Here is a 21,331-nt window from a genome sequence, read left to right on the forward strand (position 1 = left end):
AGAGATAAAACATTGATTCTTAATCTATATAAAAAACCAGAGTGCAGAGAGTACAGTGACACTAAGAAAAAGAGTAGAGTAAGAATAAGGTGTCTGACGAGGCAACATAACTGACATCTACATAGTGTATGACTGAGGGTACCATGTACCACTACTAGTCATTTCCTTTCCTACCAACTGTATACATGCATCTGTATAAGCTCTAACTTTTCTTATCTTTGTGGTCCTTAAGCAAAATGTGCATTGGTGGTAGTGGAACCATTCTGCAGTCAGGTGGAAATGCTTGTTCTGTAAATTTTTTCAATAGTGTTTCGCAAATAGAATATCGTCTTCTCTTCGGGGGTTCCCATTTGAGTTCACGAAGCACCTCCGTAACTCTCTGGTGTTGATCAAATCTACCGATAACAAATCTAGTGGCACACTTCTGCATTGCATTGCTGTCATCCTTTAATCCAACCGTGTTGTGATCCCAAACAATTTGGCAGTACTCAAGAAGAATTGCATAAGAGTTCTATATAGGCCTATGGGCTTCATTGTAGAGAGCTAAACTTTCCTAAAACTTGTACAATAAACTGAAGTCGACCATTTGCCTTCCCTACTACCATCTTATGTGTTTGTTCCATTTCACATTGCTTTACAGTGTTCTGCCTATATGTTTAATCGGTGTGACTTTGTCAAGCTGCGCGCCACTAGTACTGTATTCAAATACTAGATATTTCAAAATGAATATCAAGGTTTTAAGACTTTATAGCACTTGTTACATTCAACTTACAATTATAAAAATACAAAAATCAAGCAATGGAAAATCCAGGATGGAATGTGAAAATTATGAGAAGGAAAGTTGCTTCTCACAGAATAGCGGAGAAGCTGAGTCGCAGATAGGCACAACAAAAAGACTCACAGCATTTGGCCATTAAGGCCTTCCACAACACGAGACACACATGCGTGCGCATGCGTACACACACACACACACACACACACACACACACACACACACACCTGCAGTCTCAGGCAACTAAAACCATACTGTGAGCAGCAGCAGCAGTGCATGATGGGAGTGGTGACTGGGTGGAGGTAAGGAGGGGGCTGGGGCAGGGCAGGGGAGGGATAGTATGTTGGGGGCGGCGGACAGTGAAGTGCTGCAGGTCAGATGGAGGGCAGGGGAGAGATTGAGGGAGGGGGGGGAGTAGTGGAAAAGGAGAGAAATAAAAAGACTTGGTGTGGTGATGGAATGACGGCTGTGTAGTGCTGGAATGGGAGAAGGGAAGGGTCTGGGTGGGGGAAGACAGTGACTAATGTAGATTGAGGCCAGGAGGGTTACGGGAACATAGGATGTATTGCAGGGAAAGTTCCCATCTGTGCAATTCAGGAAAGCTGGTGTTAGTGAGGAGGATCCATATGGTACAGGCTGTGAAGCAGTCATTGAAAGGAGGGATGTCATGTTTGGCAGCGTGTTCAGCAATAGGGTGGTCCACTTGTTTCTTGGCCACAGTTTGTCAGTGGCCATTCATGCGGACAGACAGCTTGTTGATTGTCATGCCTGCATAGAATGCAGCACAGTGGTTGCAGCTTAGATTGTAGACCACACGACTGGTTTCACAGGTAGCCCTGCCTTTGCTGGGATAGGTGATGTTAGTTACCAGACTGGAGTAGGTGGTGATGGGAGGATGTATGGGACAGGTCTTGCATCTAGGTCTATTACTGGGGTATGAGCCATGAGGTAAGGGATTGGGGGCAGGGGTTGTGTAAGGATGGATCCATGATTTACATATCAATTTTGCAAATGTAATGTTACTACATGACAATGAAGATTTTCGCCTTCAGTGGTGAATCAACATTTCTCGTGAGTGGAAATGTGAACACGCGTAATGTGCACATCTGAAAATCCTCGTGACATGGTATAGTTGCAATGAAATTCCCCTTAATTGATTGTTTTTTGTGCCACATCCCAATGGAAAGTTTATAGACCTTTCTTTTTCGGTGCAGTAACTGTAACTGATGTTTCTTATCTTGGTGCTGTAGAACTCTGACTCTCAGTTGGATGAAGTTGAACCACAGAAATTTATGTGGTAACAAGAAGGTGTACTGTCTCACTGGCATAACTCAGGATGTGACTGGTGTAATGACATTGTACCCGACTGTTGGATTGGCCACAGGGGGCCACGTGACACATTTTGTTTTGCATGGTGCCCACATATGCCCGATCTGAGGCCATACGATTTTTACCTTTGGGGGCACAAAGGATCATGTGTACATGCCTCTGCTACTAGGTAATCTATCCAACTTAAGAAACAGGATTGAAGGGATTGTTGCAACTCCAATCACTTTGGTCAAGGTTTGGGAAGAACTCACCTATTGACTTGATGCGTGCCATGTGACAAATAATGTTCACATTGAAAACTTGTAAGAAAACTGTTTGAGGTGCTCTTTCATTTGATGTATTATTTATAAGTTGAATGTAATGTTACAAAGCCTTAAACCCAGATATTCATTTTGAATCACCTGGTATTACAAGTCTTTTTTTGTGCTTATCAGAATTAACTTTCATTTTTGTACATTTAGAGCAAGCTGCCATCAATCTACCAAGTAGAAATTCTTCCTGTCTTCCTTTGTCCTTCTAGTGTAACTCAAAGACTGTTCTCCCTCTCTCTTTATTAATTTCATTTATTCATCAAAAGTGGAATACAAACTGTTGTGACTTGGCAAGACAGGCAAGCCACAAGGAGGTAGCCGAAAGGCACGCGTTTAAGCTCACGCAGGCTGGCGTGAGGTCTGGAACAGTTAAAGTAATTGAGACTAGCAAATAAAGTACGAAGCTGCTGGAATACTTAACTTTAACCCATAAGAGGTGAACATAGCTCTTGACGGTACATGCATCATAAGATAAATAGCAAATGATAATGGCGCCTTGCTACGAGGGTCAGTCAAAAAGTAATGCCTCCTATTTTTTTTTCTACGTTTAATTGTCAGGAAATTTAAATGCAATTACATAGGTTGAAAACCACAACATTGAGGATCATTTTGTCATTTTTCAATGTAATCTCTGCCCATCTCTACAGTTTTGGTCCATCTTTGAACAAGGGCATGTATCCCAGCACGGTAAAAATCACAGCTCTGCTTCCTAAGCCATTGACGCACGGATGTTTTGACGGCCTCCTCATCTTCAAAATGAATCCCACGATGAGCTTCTTTTAGTGGCCCGAACAGATGGAAGTCTGATGGTGCCAGGTCAGGGCTGTATGGGGGATGAGGCAAAACTTCCCATCCAATTTTGACAATCTCGTCAGAGGTGTGACGACTGGTGTGTGGTCTTGCATTGTCACGCAAAAGAACAACATCTGCCATTGATTTTGTTGGGCGAACTCGCTGAAGACGTGCTTTAAGTTTGTTGAGGGTTGTGACGTATTGAACAGAATTTATTGTGCATCCCTGCTCCAAAAAATCAACCAGAATCACACCCTCTGTATCCCAGAAAACTGTTGCCATAACTTTCCCTGCCGATCGCACAGTTTTGAATTTTTTCTTCCTCGGCGAGCTTGTGTGACGCCACTCCATTGACTGCCTCTTTGATTCAGGTTCAAAAAAATGCACCCATGTTTCGTCCCCGGTCACAATTTTTTTCAGAAACTCATCTCCCTCCAAACGGAAGCGCTGCAAGTGTTGGGAGGCTATTGTTTTCCTTGCCTCTTTATTCTGATCGGTTAACATTCTTGGAACCCACCGTGCACAAACTTTTGAGTACCCCAATTGTTTAATAATCGTGATCACACTGCCTTTACTAAGAGAAATAATGCGACACACTTCATCTGCAGTCACCCGACGGTCACCACGAATGATGTCATCAACTTGCTGAATGTTGTGTGGAGTCACTGCACTCACCGGCCTGCCGCTCCGCTTTTCGTCAGTCAACGGTGTTTGCCCTTCAGCTTCCTTACAACGACGAACCCATCGTCTAACAGTGCTGACATCCACTGTCACAACACCATACACCTTCTTCAGTCTTTCATGAATGCGTATGGGCGTTTCACCTTCTGCATTCAAGAATTCAGTCACACAACGCTGTCTCAAACGAACATCGATGTCGGCCATCTTACAAACTTCTGCTGTGCTGCCACCTGTTGACACAGAAAGTTACTACTGCAGAGGATTGCAGAAGAAGGTTTGAGGAATGGCGCCAAATTCAAATTTTTCACTTAACTTAATTTCTTTAAGTAGAAAAAAAATGGGAGGCATTACTTTTTGACCGACCCTCGTAGGTCGTAGCAAATGACGTAGCTGAAGGCTATGCTAACTATCGTCTCGGCAAATGAGAGCGTAATTTGTCAGTGAACTATCGCTAGCAAAGTCGGCTGTACAACTGGGGCGAGTGCTAGGAAGTCTCTCTAGACCTGCCGTGTGGCGGCACTCGGTCTGCAATCACTGACAGTGGCGACACGCGGGTCCAACGTATACTACCGGACCGCGGCCGATTTAAAGGCTACCACCTAGCAAGTGTGGTGTCTGGCGGTGACACCACACAATGAAAATGGTAAAAAAAGGATTAAAATTAATGGTACACAAATACATTGTAGTTATTTGATTTCATGGTAATGTCACTGTCTCGGCATATTCTGAAATGGACATGAACTATATGTTATAAATTTTGTCAGACACCCTGAATGATCACACTTTGCTTTATTACTTTATATTGTGCCAGTGGCTTGTTTTGCCTTTTTAAAGGCATCTTCAGAGTGACCTACAATGAAAATAGCAATGTTTCTTAAAAATGGCATAACCCATATTTAGTAAAAACTTTGGACCAAGGAAAATACTAAAACTAACTTACTGGTACAACAGGTATTAAATACACAGGCTGCCATCCATGCAAATGTCATTGCAGGCAAACAACATTGTCAATATTTTAGAAATTATTGCATGGTGCCCTGATATGAAATAGCACTGAGTACACGGGAAGTCACGTTTAAAATTCATAAAAGACCTCAGTTTGTCAAGATCTAAGAGACTTTTATTTTTCACGCAGTGTTGTTGTGGTTGCGCAGTCCAAAAGACACTAGAAGTGACCACTGATATAGATATGTTAGACATTTCAGGATTTAAGCTAGCTTCCTACTTCTGCAGAGTAGATATGGATGGAGGAGGAGTTGCCACATTTATCAAAAACTGCCATAAATTCAAGAACATTGACATTAATAAATTCTGTTTAGAGCAGCATCTAGAAGTGTGTGCAACAGAAGTAGAGTTCCATAACAGATCCTATATAATAATAACTATTTACTGAGCACCTACAGGAAATTATAATCTATTCTTAGATCATCTAGAAGCTCTTTTGGGTTATCTAACAGCAAGAAACAAAGAAATTTTGATTGCTGGTGACTTTAATACAGATTTTCTAATGCAATCTTCCAGTAAACATTCACTGCAGTTAGTAATGTTGTCTTTCAATCTAACTCACACTGTAAACTTTCCAACTAGGATCACTAAATCCTAAAGGACAGCCATTGATAACATTTTTATAGACAAATCAAAGGAACAAAATCATATCATAAAACCTGTTATAAATGGACTATCAGATCATGACATGCAGCTCCTTGTTTTAGATGTAAATTCTAAGCAGATTATCAAGACTGCTAAATCTGAGTACAGGAGGGTAGTCAATCAACCAAAAATTGAGTGTTTTAGAAAACTGCTCAAAGATATGAACTGGAAAGATCTTTATAGTGCTCATGACATGAATGAAAAATATAACACATTCATGAACAATGTCAGTACCATGTTTGAAAACTGTTTTCCTCTAAAAGTTACTCAAATTAAACAGAAGTCTATAATAAAACCATGGGTTACACAAGGAATAAAGATTTCCTGTAAGACAAAAAGGAAAATGTATCTGTCGACCAAGAATAGCTCCAATGCTGATGATTTAGCTAAATACAAGGAATACTGTAAAACATTAAAAAAAGTAATTCAGACGTCTAAACAAATGCACTACGAGAAGAAGATAGCAGTGTCAGGGAACAAAATAAAAACAATATGGGATATAGTGAAAGAGCAAACTGGTAGAACCAGAAAGGAACAGGATAAAATAGCACTAAGGGTAGATGACATATTAGTAACTGATGGGCATAGTGTGGCAAATCTATTTAACAAGTACTTTATATCTGTTACTGATAGAATGGGACTATCGGGATCAGTAAATAATGCCCTTGAATATCTGAAACTAGCCTTCACAAATAGCTTCAAGTACATGAATATATCACTCACTTCACCAAAAGAAATAACTTCCGTAATAAAATCTTTAAAAACAAAGCATTCTAGTGGGTACGATGAAATATCAACAAAGTTAATTAAGGCATGTTCTTGTGAGTTTAGTACAATTCTAAGTTACTTGTGTAACCAGTCAATTATAACTGGGACATTTCCTGACTGGCTAAAATATGCAGATGTTAAGCCTCTATTCAAGAAAGGGGATAAAGAGATACCATCAAACTACAGACCGATTTCACTTTTGCCAGCATTCTCAAAAATTTTAGAAAAAGTAGTGTACAGGCAGCTGCTCAAACATCTGACCACAAATAACATATTATCAAGAACACAGTTTGGATTTCTGAAGGGTTCTGATATCGAAAAGGCTATTTACACCTATAATTCATTAAATAACAAATTACAAGCAGCAGGTATTTTCTGTGATTTGTCAAAGGCATTTGATTGTGTGAACCACAACATCCTTTTAAGTAAATTAGAATTCAATGGTGTCACGGGCAGTGCTGCAAAATGGTTCAAGTCATACCTCACTAACAGGAAACAAAGGATATCAGTGCAAGGGACTAGTGAATTAAGTCATCAGTCATCGTCAGAATGGGAAGAAATTACATGTGGTATCCCACAAGGATCCATCTTAGGGCCATTGCTTTTTCTTGTGTACGTTAATGATCTCTCATCAGTTACACTGCCAGAAGCAGAGTTCGTTTTGTTTGCAGATGACACAAGTATTGCAATAAATAATATGTCAAGTGTAGTTCTAGAAAGATCTGCTAATGATATTTTCATGGATATTAATAAATGGTTTAAAGCCAACTCACTGACATTAAACTTCGATAAGACTCACTATATGCAATTCAGAACCTGTAAGAGGTTTCCACCCAGCATATGCATAAAATACGAAGAAGAGCAGATAGAAGAGGTTGAATCTTAAATTCCTGGGATTACAACTTGATAATAAATTCAGTTGGGAAGAGCACACCACAGAACTGCAGAAACGCCTTAACAAATCTGTATTTGCAATTTGAGTGTTAGCAGACATAGGCGACATAAAAATGAAAAAGCTTGCATACTTTGCCTACTTTCATTCCATAATGTCATGTGGTATAATATTCTGGGGTAACTCTTCAAGTCAAACAAAAGTTTTCAGAGTCCAAAAGCGTGTAATACGTATTATTTGTGGAGTAAATTCACGGACGTCCCGTAGAAACCTCTTCAAAGAACTGGGTATACTAACTACTGCCTCTCAGTATATTTACTCATTAATGAAATTTGTCCTAAATAATATATCTCTTTTTCCAACAAACAGCTCAGTTCATACATACAATACCAGGAACAAAAATGATTTGCACAAGGACTTAAAAGCACTTACTTTAGTTAAAAAAGGGGTCCACTACTCAGGAACACTCATCTTCAATAATTTGCCAGTAAACATAAAAAATTTAGTTACAAATAAAGATCAGTTTAAAAGGAGCCTGAAAGACTTACTAGTGGCCAACTCCTTCTACTCCATTGACGAATTTTTTAATAGAGACAAATGATATATTGTGTATATTCATACTATTAGTATTGTTATTTCAGCTAAAAAAAATAAATAAAAAATGAAAATAAATTGACATGTTCCACATCCTCGAGGATCTCCTCAGCACGGATCTATGGAACGAAAAACTAATCTAATCTAATCTAATCTAATCTAATCTAATCTAATCAGAAACGGGATTGGCTGTACATAAACATGTAAGAAATGCCACTGGATATGTTTACATTTTGTGATGCATTTCTGTAGGACTGGTCCCCTTTCTGGTGTCTTTTGTACTGCACTGTATACTTTGCAAGGGCACTATGTGAAGTCTCTTAAAATTTGACAAGGGCAACTACCTGCCGAGGTCTTTTGTGTATGTTTAATGTGACTTTCCATGTACTCAGGACTATTTTATACCAGGGCACCACACAATGTTCTTAAAATATTGCCAACAGTGTTTGCCTTCTAAGACATTTGCATCGACGGCAGGCTATGTGTTTAACACCTCTTGTGCCAGTAAATCAGTTTTAGTGTTTTCTCTGGTAGTCCAATGTTTGTGCTAAAATGGGGTCATGCCATTTTTAAGAAAAGTTTGTATTTCCTTCATAGATCAATCTCAAGACGCTTTAAACAAGACAAGCATTACTGGCAAAATATAAAATAATAAAGCCTGCTTCTCAGCCGAGACTGTTTATCGCTTCAAGACATTTATCACTGGTTGCTATAACATCGCACCATGCATTGGAAAAAATGCTAAAATAATGGTGATAGAGAAATTGACCTGTCAAGGAAAGAGAGACTTTAAGATCAAAAATAAAATATTGATGCAAGTAAATGAATTTTCTGTTTGGGAAGTACAGTAACATATGGGAACAGAAGTATGATGGGTATTAGGAGATTTACAATGACTAATCAAGCATTCATAAATAAGGGTGTTTTACCAACAAACAGCCACATTAATACAGAAACAAGAAAGAAATTTATCAATACATCTACCTGAAGATTTCAAGCTGTGGTTGTGAAGGTGGACTGTGGGAAAACAACAAAAGAAAATAATAGAAGCAACAGAGATGTGGATAGGGAGAAGAGTCACAAAAATAGTCTGTAATCAAAGAAAATGTCATGAACAAATACTAAAAGACATTATTGAGAAAAGGACATTGATTAACATGGTACAGAGAAAAAAACTAAAATAATTGGACCCCCAATTCACTATAATGTCTTGGAGAAGTAGTCCCAGAAAAAAATAAAATAAAAAAATAAAAAAAAATCAAGGGGCAAGTTGTGAAGTGTTCTCAGTGGAATGAACTGCAGTGGCTACAAGCAAGCAGTACAAATGGAAAAGCAGAGAAGGATGGCAACAGTAACAAGGCATTGTTTTTAGTGTCTGATGATAGTGAAGACTTTGTAGATTTTACATATGCGTAGTATATGCATTACATACACAACAGAGTGCAGAAATGAAATAAAAGTGTGAATCATGTTAGGAGAAGCATTATGGCAAGTGGAGGTATTCCACTTCTGCCCTATCAAACATGGAATGACATGTGAAAGCAGCCATGTTACGTAATGAGTGTGCAGTTTTCTGTGTGGGGGTGACTATTAATGAGCTGTCTTCTCATACTACTGCTGCCATACTGTGGCTAATCACAAACTTGACCATCCAGTTGCTGGGAACGTGGCACTTCACAACACTGGTGGTTTCAATGCCTCTTGTAGTGTCCATATCATTTGTATCTTATTACCTTCCTTTACACCCCTTCTCAGAATTAACTCATCCAGACTTGCAGGTGCCAAAGTCCTTCCAGTGTATTCTCCGTCAGTGGTCACCTTTCTCAAATGAATGCTTATTTTAACTAACTTGTATAACATGATAAGCCAAGAGACTTTGCAGATTGTTATTGTTACCATGTTGCACAGAAGTTGCTCTGTGTTGTTGCATCTGCCTGTTAAATTAGAATTTAACTTGTTCCACAACTCTGAAGCCTCCCTTCACTATGCGATTTATGGAATGTGATGCATGAACAGATGAATGAAAAGGAGTCGTAATGGTGACATATGAGTGTAACAACTGTGTTATTGTCAGATGTCCGGTGAAGGGCAATATATTGTTGTGAAACTTATATGCTAGACACACTTTAAAAGGCAGAAAGATTATGGTTTAGTGTCCTGTCTGTGACACTGTTTTATTGGACCAAGGGCACAGCCTTAGGCTGTATCAGGTATAAGCAGGAAATCTTATGTTACCTTGTCAAAGTAACCATCTGGGCTTTCAGTATGTGTGGGTGATCAGTTTAATTTTAACCAGTATTGTCTGGTCACAGTTGATGTACGTAGTAGCTGTATATCCTGTTCTGTTGAAATACTAGAAATTGTGGTGCACTGGTCCCATCACTGATTATGTCCATTGGTCCACTTGTGTGTCATCTTCAGTTTTATCATTTTTGGAAAGGTCTTGAATTATTTTCTGACTATGCCATTGTCAGTGTGGTACAGCTCATAAGCCTGTTAACTGTTCTGATAAATTTCATTTCAGTCACCTCAGTTCTACACCTCTCTCTTTGTTTCTATTTGGGTCTCACTATCACATAAATTTATGGGCATGGACACAATTTTCTAAAATTCCTCAGTGTTGATGGTGATGCATGCATCTTCAAACATTATCTAGTAATATGTTTTCATCATCATTCTTGTACTGTTGTTAACATGTCACTGATGGTGTAAAAAAATTGTGACGTAGTAGAGTGTAACAATGTGTAAATTCTTTCCTTTTCTTGTATATTTTGCTTCAAATACATCACTCTGACATTTTGTTGTTCATATTTCACTGTTGTAATTTAGGCGATCTTACTGAAGAAATGAGTAGATATGTGTGAATCTTGAATGACCAGATCATCAGTGACAATGAGATTATTGGCTGATGTATGTTGGTGTAACACTTAAAGCATTTGATTGGTTCTTTCATTTCTTGATGAAATCACCTACATACAAACTGAACACTACATGTAGCACACAAAATTCTTGTACAACTCTCTAGGTAACATTTAGTGGCTCTCTGATACCATTGCTCTCAATGGGTAGTAGAAAAAACTGGTCTCTTGCACATATTTTTTGTTACATGTGCTGAATTGTTTGACATTCATATCTCTTCTAAAATATTCTATGGCTTATTACTCTATAGTCTGTGAAAACTGTTTGTGTTTTTGTGGTTTATCTGTGTGACTTATGGGTTGGTAGCTCAGTTTTGATATGCCATGCTACAGATCCGAAGCCCTAAGTTTCAATCCCCAGTCAGTTGTAGACTTTATCTGTCATTTATCACTTCTTTCACCTCTGGCAATCATTTGTATGTGGAAAATGCCAAACTGCACCACAGTTTGGATTCCATGTCAAACTGTAGGTCCTCCTATAACTGGCTGGGTAATTTAGTTCAAGGGTTGGAAGAAGGCAAGAGTGTACTGCCTCAAATAGTACTGTGCACCATAAAGCATTGCAGTGTTCAACTAGATCATCAGCTTGATGGCTTTACATTTGTTGAAGAATAATCACAACATTTTACACACAATTTACATTTGCAAAAACTATTTTGTTGTTTGTCAAGCATTATGTCAGCAGTTACTTAAAATGTCATTTTTATTATAGCATAGAAATTTGACTGTGTTCAATTCTTTCCTTTCTCTCCATTTCACTCCAATACATGATTCTGAGGTGAACTAAACCGAATACTACCTATGACATCCAATATTTCAGCAGTTCTAGATTAATGTTCTGTGTACTGGAAGTAACAACCATAAAACAATAGATGTTGAGTCTTTGGCTTTTGGAATGTTGTGAGCAGTTCTTTTACTGCAGTAGAGGGGTAACAACAAAAACTGAATCAGAAGAGACCCAAAAAGAAGTTAAGGAATCAAAACTAACTAACAATGTTACTTCTGACTTTCACTACCATCTGTGTGTCTTGTGATCAGATGTTTGGGGCAATATTTCTCCCAGTCCATTGCTGATATAGCTCTTTCAATGTTTAAGAAAGTACATCAAATGCTTTAGAAATTCATTGCTTGTCATATACTTTTCTATGTGCATGCTATCATCTTTGTTTTGGTTGACCATCTGTGAAAAACTGTTGGAAACTTGCCCTCTTCTGCTTTGTATACTATTAATCCTTATTCCTTATCTCTCTTTTTATTCCAATTGGTCAGTTTTATTATTTTTTATAACTAAACTATTAAGAAGCTGTGATTGTTGTGTGTTCAGTATTATTATGAGATTGTTATAGTTTGTATTCTAACTTGAATTTACTTGTGATAACAGTGTTACTCTCTGTTGTTCCAGCATTAACTGCAACATGAGCAATGTAACAGCACACATTAACAATTTTCCTGATGAAATACTTCTACATATATTCAATTATTTACCTACACCGGACTTACTTGTGTGTGTGACAAAAGTGTGTACTCGATGGAACGCCTTCGCATACGATCGCAAGCTTTGGAATCGCAGAATGGTGGATCTACCAGAAGATACCTCTGTGCAGGCTTTGGTTGAATGTTTCCCTAAATGCACATCTGTCAGTATGGAACTCAACAGTGCCTCTTGGCCTGGACAGGCTATGTTTGACGGGAAACACCTACACGCATTCATGCGGACAAGAGACTGTTTCCTTAGTTTCCTAACAACAATAATAAAAAATGGTGATGACATTACAGATATATCTGTATGTGGCATTAACGAGGATGTGGAGGAAGTGCTGACGGTCATTGCCCACTTACCGAATCTACAGACTTTACTTATAAACGGATCATTTTTTGCTGATAATTCAGGAATTAGGCACATTGGGGACAACTGTCCACACTTGAGGAAAGTGGACACTGGCGAAATCACGTTTGCAGAAGAGGAAGTGGAATATTTTATAAGAAAGAAGAAACATCAGCTGACACATATAGGTTTGGCCCTACAAACAGCTGAAGGTTCCTCATTGTTGCCTTTTCTGGGCCTCTGTGGTGATACATTAATCAGCCTGGATATTTATGGCATTGCAGGCTTTTATATTACTGTCGTGGATGATGTGACTGTTTTCAGTGCCCTTAAAAAATTGGAACATCTCAGATTTCACAATTACATCAAATTTGGGAGTGATGTCCTTGTAAATGCATTTACCTCCAGTTGGTTCTTAAATCTGAGGACTCTTGTGATAGATACTGCCACTTATGTGGATGATGAAGTAATGGCAGCCATTAGTCTCAATTGCCCACTGCTGAATGAGCTGCAGATCAACTATTCTCAAATTACGGGAGAGGTGAGTACCTCCTACATGTGTTGCTACTGTGTACGTTATGCCACCAGGTTATGGCGGTAGCACCAGGTATTTTAATGAAGGGCTTATTAATAATCTATCACAGTCACAGTACATATGTTTAGTGACTAGTTCAATTCTGACATGCTAAGTAGGCAGATGTTGATTGTGACAGTCATCTGTGGACATTTTATAAAGCATGTATTGCCATTTTGGTGTTTGTTATTAAGATCTTTCTGTGCAACCTCTGTAGACCAGGCTAATATATGTATTGCAATTGTGAAAGATTTTTTGTAAATGCTTAATGATAATTGATTGTTGATTACTGAAATCAGTTCCTGGGCAGATGGTGGTGAGAAGAGGGTAGGGAGGGATGCACAAGGCAAGGAGGTGGTAGTCTGATAATATGAGGCAGGCCTTTCATCAGATGACTTAGAAGCTGCTTGCCCACATAGATTGTGGGTGGAAGGAAGGGTGGTGGCAGAAGGCAGTAAGCAATCTGGTTGAGGAAGGAGTGGCGTGGACAAAAGACAGAAGGTTCAGGCCAGAGTGCAGGATATGTTGGAGAGAAAATTCCCACTTGCATAGTTCAGAGAAACTTGTGCTGAAAGGGAGTATCCAAATGGCTCATGCAATAAAGCAGTTGTTGAAGTCATTAGTGTTTCTGTGCATGGCATGTTAGGGAACTGGATGGTTAAGTTTGTGTTTTGCCGTAGACTGGCAGTGGCCATTTGTGCTAGTAGATCTGTCATGCTTGCATAGAATGCTGTACAGTAACTGTAGCATCAGTTGTACATAAAATGACTGCTTTCACATGTGGCCCTCCAATTTATTAGCTAGGAGGTGCTTGTGACTGGACTGTGGTAGGTAGGGGTGAGTGGGTGTACAGGGCAAGCCTTTCCCCCATGGCTGACCACAAGGGAATGACCCTCTAGTTACAGGATTGGGAGCAGAAATGACAGGGATGCTCTCCTTTGCTCCCTCCCTCCGCCCCTCTCTTTTTTTCACCCCTCTCCCTTTCTCTCTTCCCTCGCTGTCTCCAATTTCATTTCCAGTTTCCTCTTCATCCCCCCCCCCCACTTTCTCCACTCTCTCTGTATCTCTCATATCTCCTTTCATCTCACTGTGCGGCCACAGAGTCATCTGTCAAAAGACCTGCCTCACACCATCCCACTCCACCTCCCCCCCCCCCCCCCAACCCTAACCTCTCCTGCCTTGTGTGTCCAACTACCATCTGCCTGGCCAACTGCTCTCAGTAACTGACAGTTGACTATCAGTCTCGCCGCCACAGCTGTGTGATTGTATGTGTAAACGTGTGTACTTTTACTAGAAAAATAGCAGAATCTCGAAAACTAGTATAATACTGTTCTCTGTCATGTGGTGAATACTGTTCTCTGTTATGTGTTTCTGTGCTCCATGAATCAGTGTGCTATATGTGAGTGGTTGCCTTTCCCATATTTTACATTTTTTTCCACCCTTGACTTTCCATTATTGTGAAAAATAAGCTTGATACTTCTTTCACTTAATTGAATTGCTGCATATAAAATGTATTTGGAATAGACTGAACAGAAAGACAATCACATAAACTTTATTTTTAAATGATATTTAGTAAGATCAGTGGACGTCCTCTTCAGTCTGGGCTGTGATTTGATGCAGTTCCCCACACTAGTCTATCATGTGCAGTCCTCTTTATCTGTGAGTAACTATTGCACCCTACTTCCATTTGGACCTGGTTATTGTATTCAAGCCTTGGTCTGCGTCTTCTGTTTTTATCCTCCGCACATCCCTCAGTTACCAAGTTGATGAGTCCTTGATGCTTCAAAATATGTCCTATTAACTAATCCCTTTTAGTCACTATGTGGCATAAATTTCTTTTTTCCCCAGTTTGATTCATCATTTCCTCAGTATTTATTTGGTCGGTCCATCTAGTCTTCAACATTCTTATGTTGCATCACGTACGAAAAGTTTCTTTTTTCTTCTTGCCTGAACTGCTTATCACCATGTACAAGCTGCACTCCATAAAAATACCTCCAGAAAACACATCGTAACACTTAAATTCATATTTGATGGTAACAGATTTCTCCTTATCAGAAATGCTCTTCTGGGTATTGCTAGCCATCACTTTATATTCTCTGTACTCTGGGTGTTATCAGTCATTTTGCTGACAAATTGTAAAACTCATCTACTACTTTTAGTATCTCATTTTCCTAATCTAATTCCCTCATCATTTCCTTGTTTAATATGACTATATTCCATTACCTTTTTTTGAAATTTCTCTATACTTCTCCTTTCATTTTATTGAAGTACTGTATATAAAATGTATCTGCCGGACCGAGACTCGAACTCGGGACCTTTGCCTTTCGTGGGCAAGTGCTCTACCATCTGAGCTACCCAAGCACGACTCACGCCCCATCCTCACAGCATTTGCCCACGAAAGGCAAAGGTCCCGAGTTCAAGTCTCGGTCTGGCACACAGTTTTAAACTGCCAGGAAAGTTTTGTCTCCATTGTGACTCACAAGTTGCTGAATGTGACTTGTTTTTTCCTGTTCAATGTTTGGAACTGTCTATTACAGCCATTTTGTGAACTGTTGGGTCAGATCGTTGAACGATGATTTTATACATATATGTGGAAGCTAGTGTAAGTGCTATCATGACACAAATTTCCTCACATCCTAAGAAAATGTTTGTTGTTTTATTGTACTGCAATACAATTTTTCACTCTCGAATCACGTTTTACTGTGTGATAAGTTTCATCAAAATCGATTAACTTGGTTGCAACAGGTTTATTCTTGTTCACCGCTTCTTGTGTGTGTGTGTGTGTGTGTGTGTGTGTGTGTGTGTGTGTTTAACCCTGCTATGCAAGTTGTAGATAAATTATTCTCAGCGTGCTGGAGAGGTTATTTAAACAATGTTCAGACATACCCTTCCTATCTCCTAGCACTTGTGCTCGTGGATGGAGTCCATGTGCTTATAATGATGTGTGGTTATAAGCCTAATTATGTGATATCTTACACCATTGATTAGTTAAGCAAACATGTATAATCAGACCTTCACTTATTTTCATTACTGCTTTGATCTCATCATTGGACTGAAAACCATTTATTGCTAACACTTGTCAGTGCACCACCTCCAACTACTTTCTTCATACTTTTGCAAAAGCCTCCAAAACAAAAAACAGAATATCAGGTTAAAACGTATCCTATCCAGGGCCAGAAGCCCAGCTCCAACGTCAAATCTAATGTAACTTCTCACACCACCTCCATTCACCAAATCTAACGTAGCAGCTGCAGAAAATCTTTGGTCACTACCAGCTGTACACCAATTAATCCGTTGACAACACTTCTTTATTACACACATATATACAACTGTCTGTCAGAACTTCCCAAGAACTGGAACGCACCAGACAGTACTTCAACCGCATACACCCCAAGGCTTTGGACAAGGTGTAGTGATACATCTTTTAACAATTATGTTCTTTGACATTATTATGTTATTTCATGTTTGATGTTACAATTGCAACAAGTTAATGCAGCAAAAACTGTCATTGCAGAGTTTTAGTAGAAATTAAAATGAATACAATGATAATGCAAATTTCTGAAATTAACGATCTTTTACAAGTGCAATTTTGAAACATATATACAGTTAACAATTAAGTTCTTATTATTCAGTCCAGAACATTCTCGAATATCTTTATGTAATCTAATTAATTATGCAATTTTATGAAACAATTTGGAGCTGGTAATATTTCTACATCATCAGAATTACATTTGAAGGACATTATCTTTACGCCAGTGACTGTTATAAGTTTTGCCGGCCAGGGTGGCCGAGCATTCTAGGCTCTACAGGCTATGGTCACAGGTTCGAATCCTACCTCGGGTATGGGTGTGTGTGATGTCCTTAAGGTTAGTTAGGTTTAAGTTCTAGAGGACTGATAACCTCAGAAGTTAAGTCCCATAGTGCTCAGAGCCATTTGTTACAAGTTTTTATTACACTATTGCAATTTCGGCCTTATGCCATTATCAGGTGCTGATATTATGGCTTTAAGCTATGTCAACGTAATGTAAGCTGACACATTTGTATGTCAGCGTCAATACTGTTAAATACACTCGTGACATTGTTACACAGTGTGAGCACACGTATTCAGACATCGTAAAACAACATAATCTGTAAGTGCACATGTTCGTAAAACCATCAATAGTCACAAATGCATTAGAGCTGTGGTCTAATGCATTTCTGACTAGTGATCATTTAATGAACATGTGCACTTACAGATTATGTTGTTTTACAATGTTTGAATACTTTTGCTCGCACTGTGTAACAGCATCACAATTGTATTTAACAATATTGACATTGACGTACAAATGTGTCAGCTTACATTATGTTGACATGCTTAAAGCCATAATATCAGCACTTTATATTGGCCTACTGCTGAAATTACAATAGTGTAATAAAAACTTATAACAGTCACTGGCGTAAAGATAATGTCCTTCAAAAAATTTGTTATGACTGTGAATCCCAGCTACAACAAGCTTATCAGAATTCCAATTCAAACGTTCAAAATGAATTTTTACAACATTTGAAGGCTAAAATACGGAATAGTTATGTACATCACAAAATCTTTAAATTGTGTTACAAAAAATTAATGAATCGTTCTTCTAACATTATTTAAGATACAAATTGTCTTTCTGGATCAGGTTATGTCTCCAGCTCAAACGGATATTCTCTAGTTTTCATAATATGTGGACATTACACTAAATTTCTCTATAGAATGTTCCAGAAACATTAATTACGAGTTTATTTACAGATTTTTAGTTGGTGATTTCCATAAGAATATGTTGTCCTGACTTGCAAAGATACATAAATGTTAAGGTTTTCCAAAATTAATGGTTTACACAGTTAATTTGCATTATGGTAAACAATGAATTTTACTAATTGAATTATAATTACAAAACTGAATGAAAAAGGTTACTAACATTTATACACTATTAACACTGATTCCAGAACTTGTTCTTTCTCTTCTAAATATCCCGAAATTCATATCAAAGTGATAATGACTTATCCTAATTACTTTATCTGATTAAGAATATATATTAATTGGTCTGTGACACGGTTTAACATTTTTGTTACAACTTCTCACACTGTTACGCTAAGTGATCTTATTCACTAAGTGTCCCACATCTGTTTTAGCGTGTATCACACACTACGAAACCTGCTCTATTGGGTACTCCACAGGACCCAATACAGCCATTTCATTACAAGGTCAATAGTCACATTAAAAAAAAAAAAAATGTTTCTACAGGAACCTGAGGAATTTATCAATTTTATGCAAACCTTGCCCTGTAAATTTCTTTCAATAACACCAAATCCAGCTAGCCAGTAGTTCCTCAGTGTAAATCGAAGTCTCAGAAAAATAATTGGGCCCTATGCTGGAACACCCACCTAAAAAAAAGTTGGTAAAAATGATCAGAAGTCAATGCTGACATATAGGCAGATAGAGAGGTGGCATGGGGAGGGGGCAAAACAAATTGTCATTGACTGTTAGAATATGAAATTTAATCCTGTTTGTGAGCTTTACTGTAGGAAATAATCCAAAGCTGTGCACTAACAAAACTCAAGATGCTTCCAGTCAGAAGTATATGACAGAAAATCATCATTAAAATCTGCCACCATTTTTTCACTACTGCAAACTGGGTGTGGTTGTACATAAGCCCATTATAATTATTCTTGCCCTTCCACACTTGCTGCTTGTTTATCTGATGGCAGTTGGCACATCAGACGTTGAGGTCCTCCAGGATCCGATTCTGCCAAATAATCCTAGTCGGAGGATATTCTCATGTCTTATTTTATCAAGTTTTTGTTTTCTCCAGGCAAGAACAGAGGAACTTATTTTTCATTACCAGGAGGTGGTTTTTATTTAGTGTTTTTCTGGTTCATTCATTAGTGTAGGCAGGAGGTACATATTATACAGTTTGATTTGAGAAGGTTGTGGAGGAGTTCCACACCAAAGTGTCTTATGTACCTTCTGGAGGAATTTGTATTCTGTTTGTGGTCTTGTGATTTGTAGTGTTGTTTGAGGAAGCAATGCTACATAAGTTCTATAAGCTGTCTACCATATCTCTCTCTGCAGCTACAATTCGTAGGTGGACTGTAGCAGAGTTGCTAGTCATGCCAAACTAACTGTTTTGGTTTTGCAGATTTTAAGACCCATTGTCATGAACTCTTATTGCCAAATATCTAGTTTTCTTTGCATGTCTTTTGTTGTGCCCGGCTCTATGACTAAGGACAGATTGATGTTCACCACATAGAGGAGGTATTGACAGTGGACCACCAAACTTAAAAGTAGCCTCTTAATTTTTTTTAACTATCTTGACAAAATCATTTATCAGATCAAGAGGCAACAGTGGCCATGTTTGTGTAAGTTGTGCATATATGAATCTGTGTTTGTGTTTCTCAGTCCAATGAAGGACTTTGTCAATAGCCAAATAATCTAAAGGCTACTTTTAAAAGTGCCTGTCTGCTGTTTTAATGCCTTCTATATGTGGTGAACAACACTCTGTCTAAATTCATATTGTTATTGCAGCTCAGATTTTCCATTGTTTAACACTCTTAACTCCTGACAAGGCTAAAGATATTTCCTACTGGTTTTCTGCACACTTCCAGTACTAACTTCTGTCTTTTGAAACCCATTAATATGGTGTAGGAATTAAACCTTCTCAACACAATATTCATTTAACTGTAAGACTAGGACTTAACACCTCTTCCATCTAATGGTTGTACATTAGTATGGTATTTCATGAGTGCTTGTATTAATGTCACTAATCGGCTTGACGTGTGTGTGTGTGTGTGTGTGTGTGTGTGTGTGTGTGTGTGTGTGTGTGTGTGTGTGTGTGTGTTTGGGGAACGGGGGGGGGGGGGGGGGGAGGATCTGCATTTTTTACTCATTTGTGGTACTTCCATGGTGTACCACATAAAACCAACATGCTTCACAGCTGAGATTCAAATAGCAACAAACGAACTAAAAAAGAATAGATAGTAGTAAAAATGTGGTTATCTGCATATTAACCAGTAAGTAGGGCATACCCATTTTATGTGGGACACTGTGTAATGTTAATTTGGTTATGGAGGAAAGTGCAAGAGGTAAAAATTGTAGAGGAAGACCAAGGTATGACTACTGTAACCGGATTAAAATGGGTATAGCATTCATTACTTATGAAGAGATCGAGAGGCTTGCACGAGATTGACTGTAATGGAGAGCTGCGTCAAATCGCACTTTAGTCTGAAGAACACAAAAACAACGCTGATTAAATGCTGGTGCAGTTAAAGTTCTCTATTGCCATCTCATGTCAATTGGACTTCATTTCTCTCCCCTATATTTTGATTTACCTTTCCATGAAGTTTTTCTGTTAGTTTTTGGGACAATTCAAAGGATTTGCTAGGTTTTGGGTGCTACAATCTTTGCCATCACCTTGAGCTTATGAAGACGCCTTTCTATTTATTGTGCAGATAGTTTGAGACAAAACTGTTCTCATAGATTTAGGACAGTGATAAGAAAAATATGACTTTTAGCATGTGTAGTGCATGTTTTTCTAGTTGTGTTGTTGTCTTTAGTCTGAACTCTGGTTTAATGCAACTCTCCATGCTAGTATATCCTGTGCAAACCTCTTCATGTGTGCATTATTTCAACCTGCTCATCATCTACACCTACAACTATACTCCAGAAACCACTCGTGGAGTGTGACAGAGGGTGATTTGTGTACCAGTCTCACTTTCCTCCTTTCTTATTCCACTCGCAAATAGTTCACAGGGATAACGATTGTGGGTAAGCCTCTTTGTGAGTTCAGATCTCACTAATTTTATGTTCACAGTCTTTTTACGAGATATATGTAGGAGGAAACAACATATTTGACAACTCTACTAGGAATGATCACTCTCAGAACTTTAACAATAAACCATACTACCATGATGCAGAAGTCCCTCTTCCAACAGCTGCCACTGGAGTTCATTGATCATCTCTGTGATGCTTCCATGCTTATTAAATGAACACATAACAGAATATGAGTTTTATCTGGGGTGGGTCACATTATGAACAGTATTGAAGTATTGGTTGAATGGGGGTTTAGTAAGCTGCTTCCTTTGTTTATGGACTACATTTCCTGAGGATTATCCTAATTTGCCTAATTTACATTTAATTTTACATTATGATTCCACTTCAAATTGCTCCATATGAATGCTGCTAGCTATCATATGGAGTTTCTAGTGAC

The 21,331-nt window shown here is 38.5% G+C and overlaps 1 protein-coding gene across 2 annotated transcripts in view; it reads left to right on the forward strand.

The window, feature by feature from the left end:
• The window catches only part of LOC124544839 (F-box/LRR-repeat protein 7-like), a 62,184-nt gene that overhangs the window by 24,783 nt on the left and 16,070 nt on the right, over positions 1–21,331 (forward strand). For both annotated transcript variants that reach the window (XM_047123544.1, XM_047123543.1), the window contains exon 2: positions 12,110–13,073. In XM_047123544.1, coding sequence (XP_046979500.1) covers positions 12,123–13,073 — 951 coding nt within the window. In that variant the 5' untranslated portion in view covers positions 12,110–12,122. The remainder of the gene's footprint in view (positions 1–12,109; positions 13,074–21,331) is intronic.

This window comes from Schistocerca americana, chromosome 8 (genome assembly GCF_021461395.2).
Source record: "Schistocerca americana isolate TAMUIC-IGC-003095 chromosome 8, iqSchAmer2.1, whole genome shotgun sequence".
Classification (NCBI taxonomy): Eukaryota; Metazoa; Arthropoda; class Insecta; order Orthoptera; family Acrididae; genus Schistocerca; species Schistocerca americana.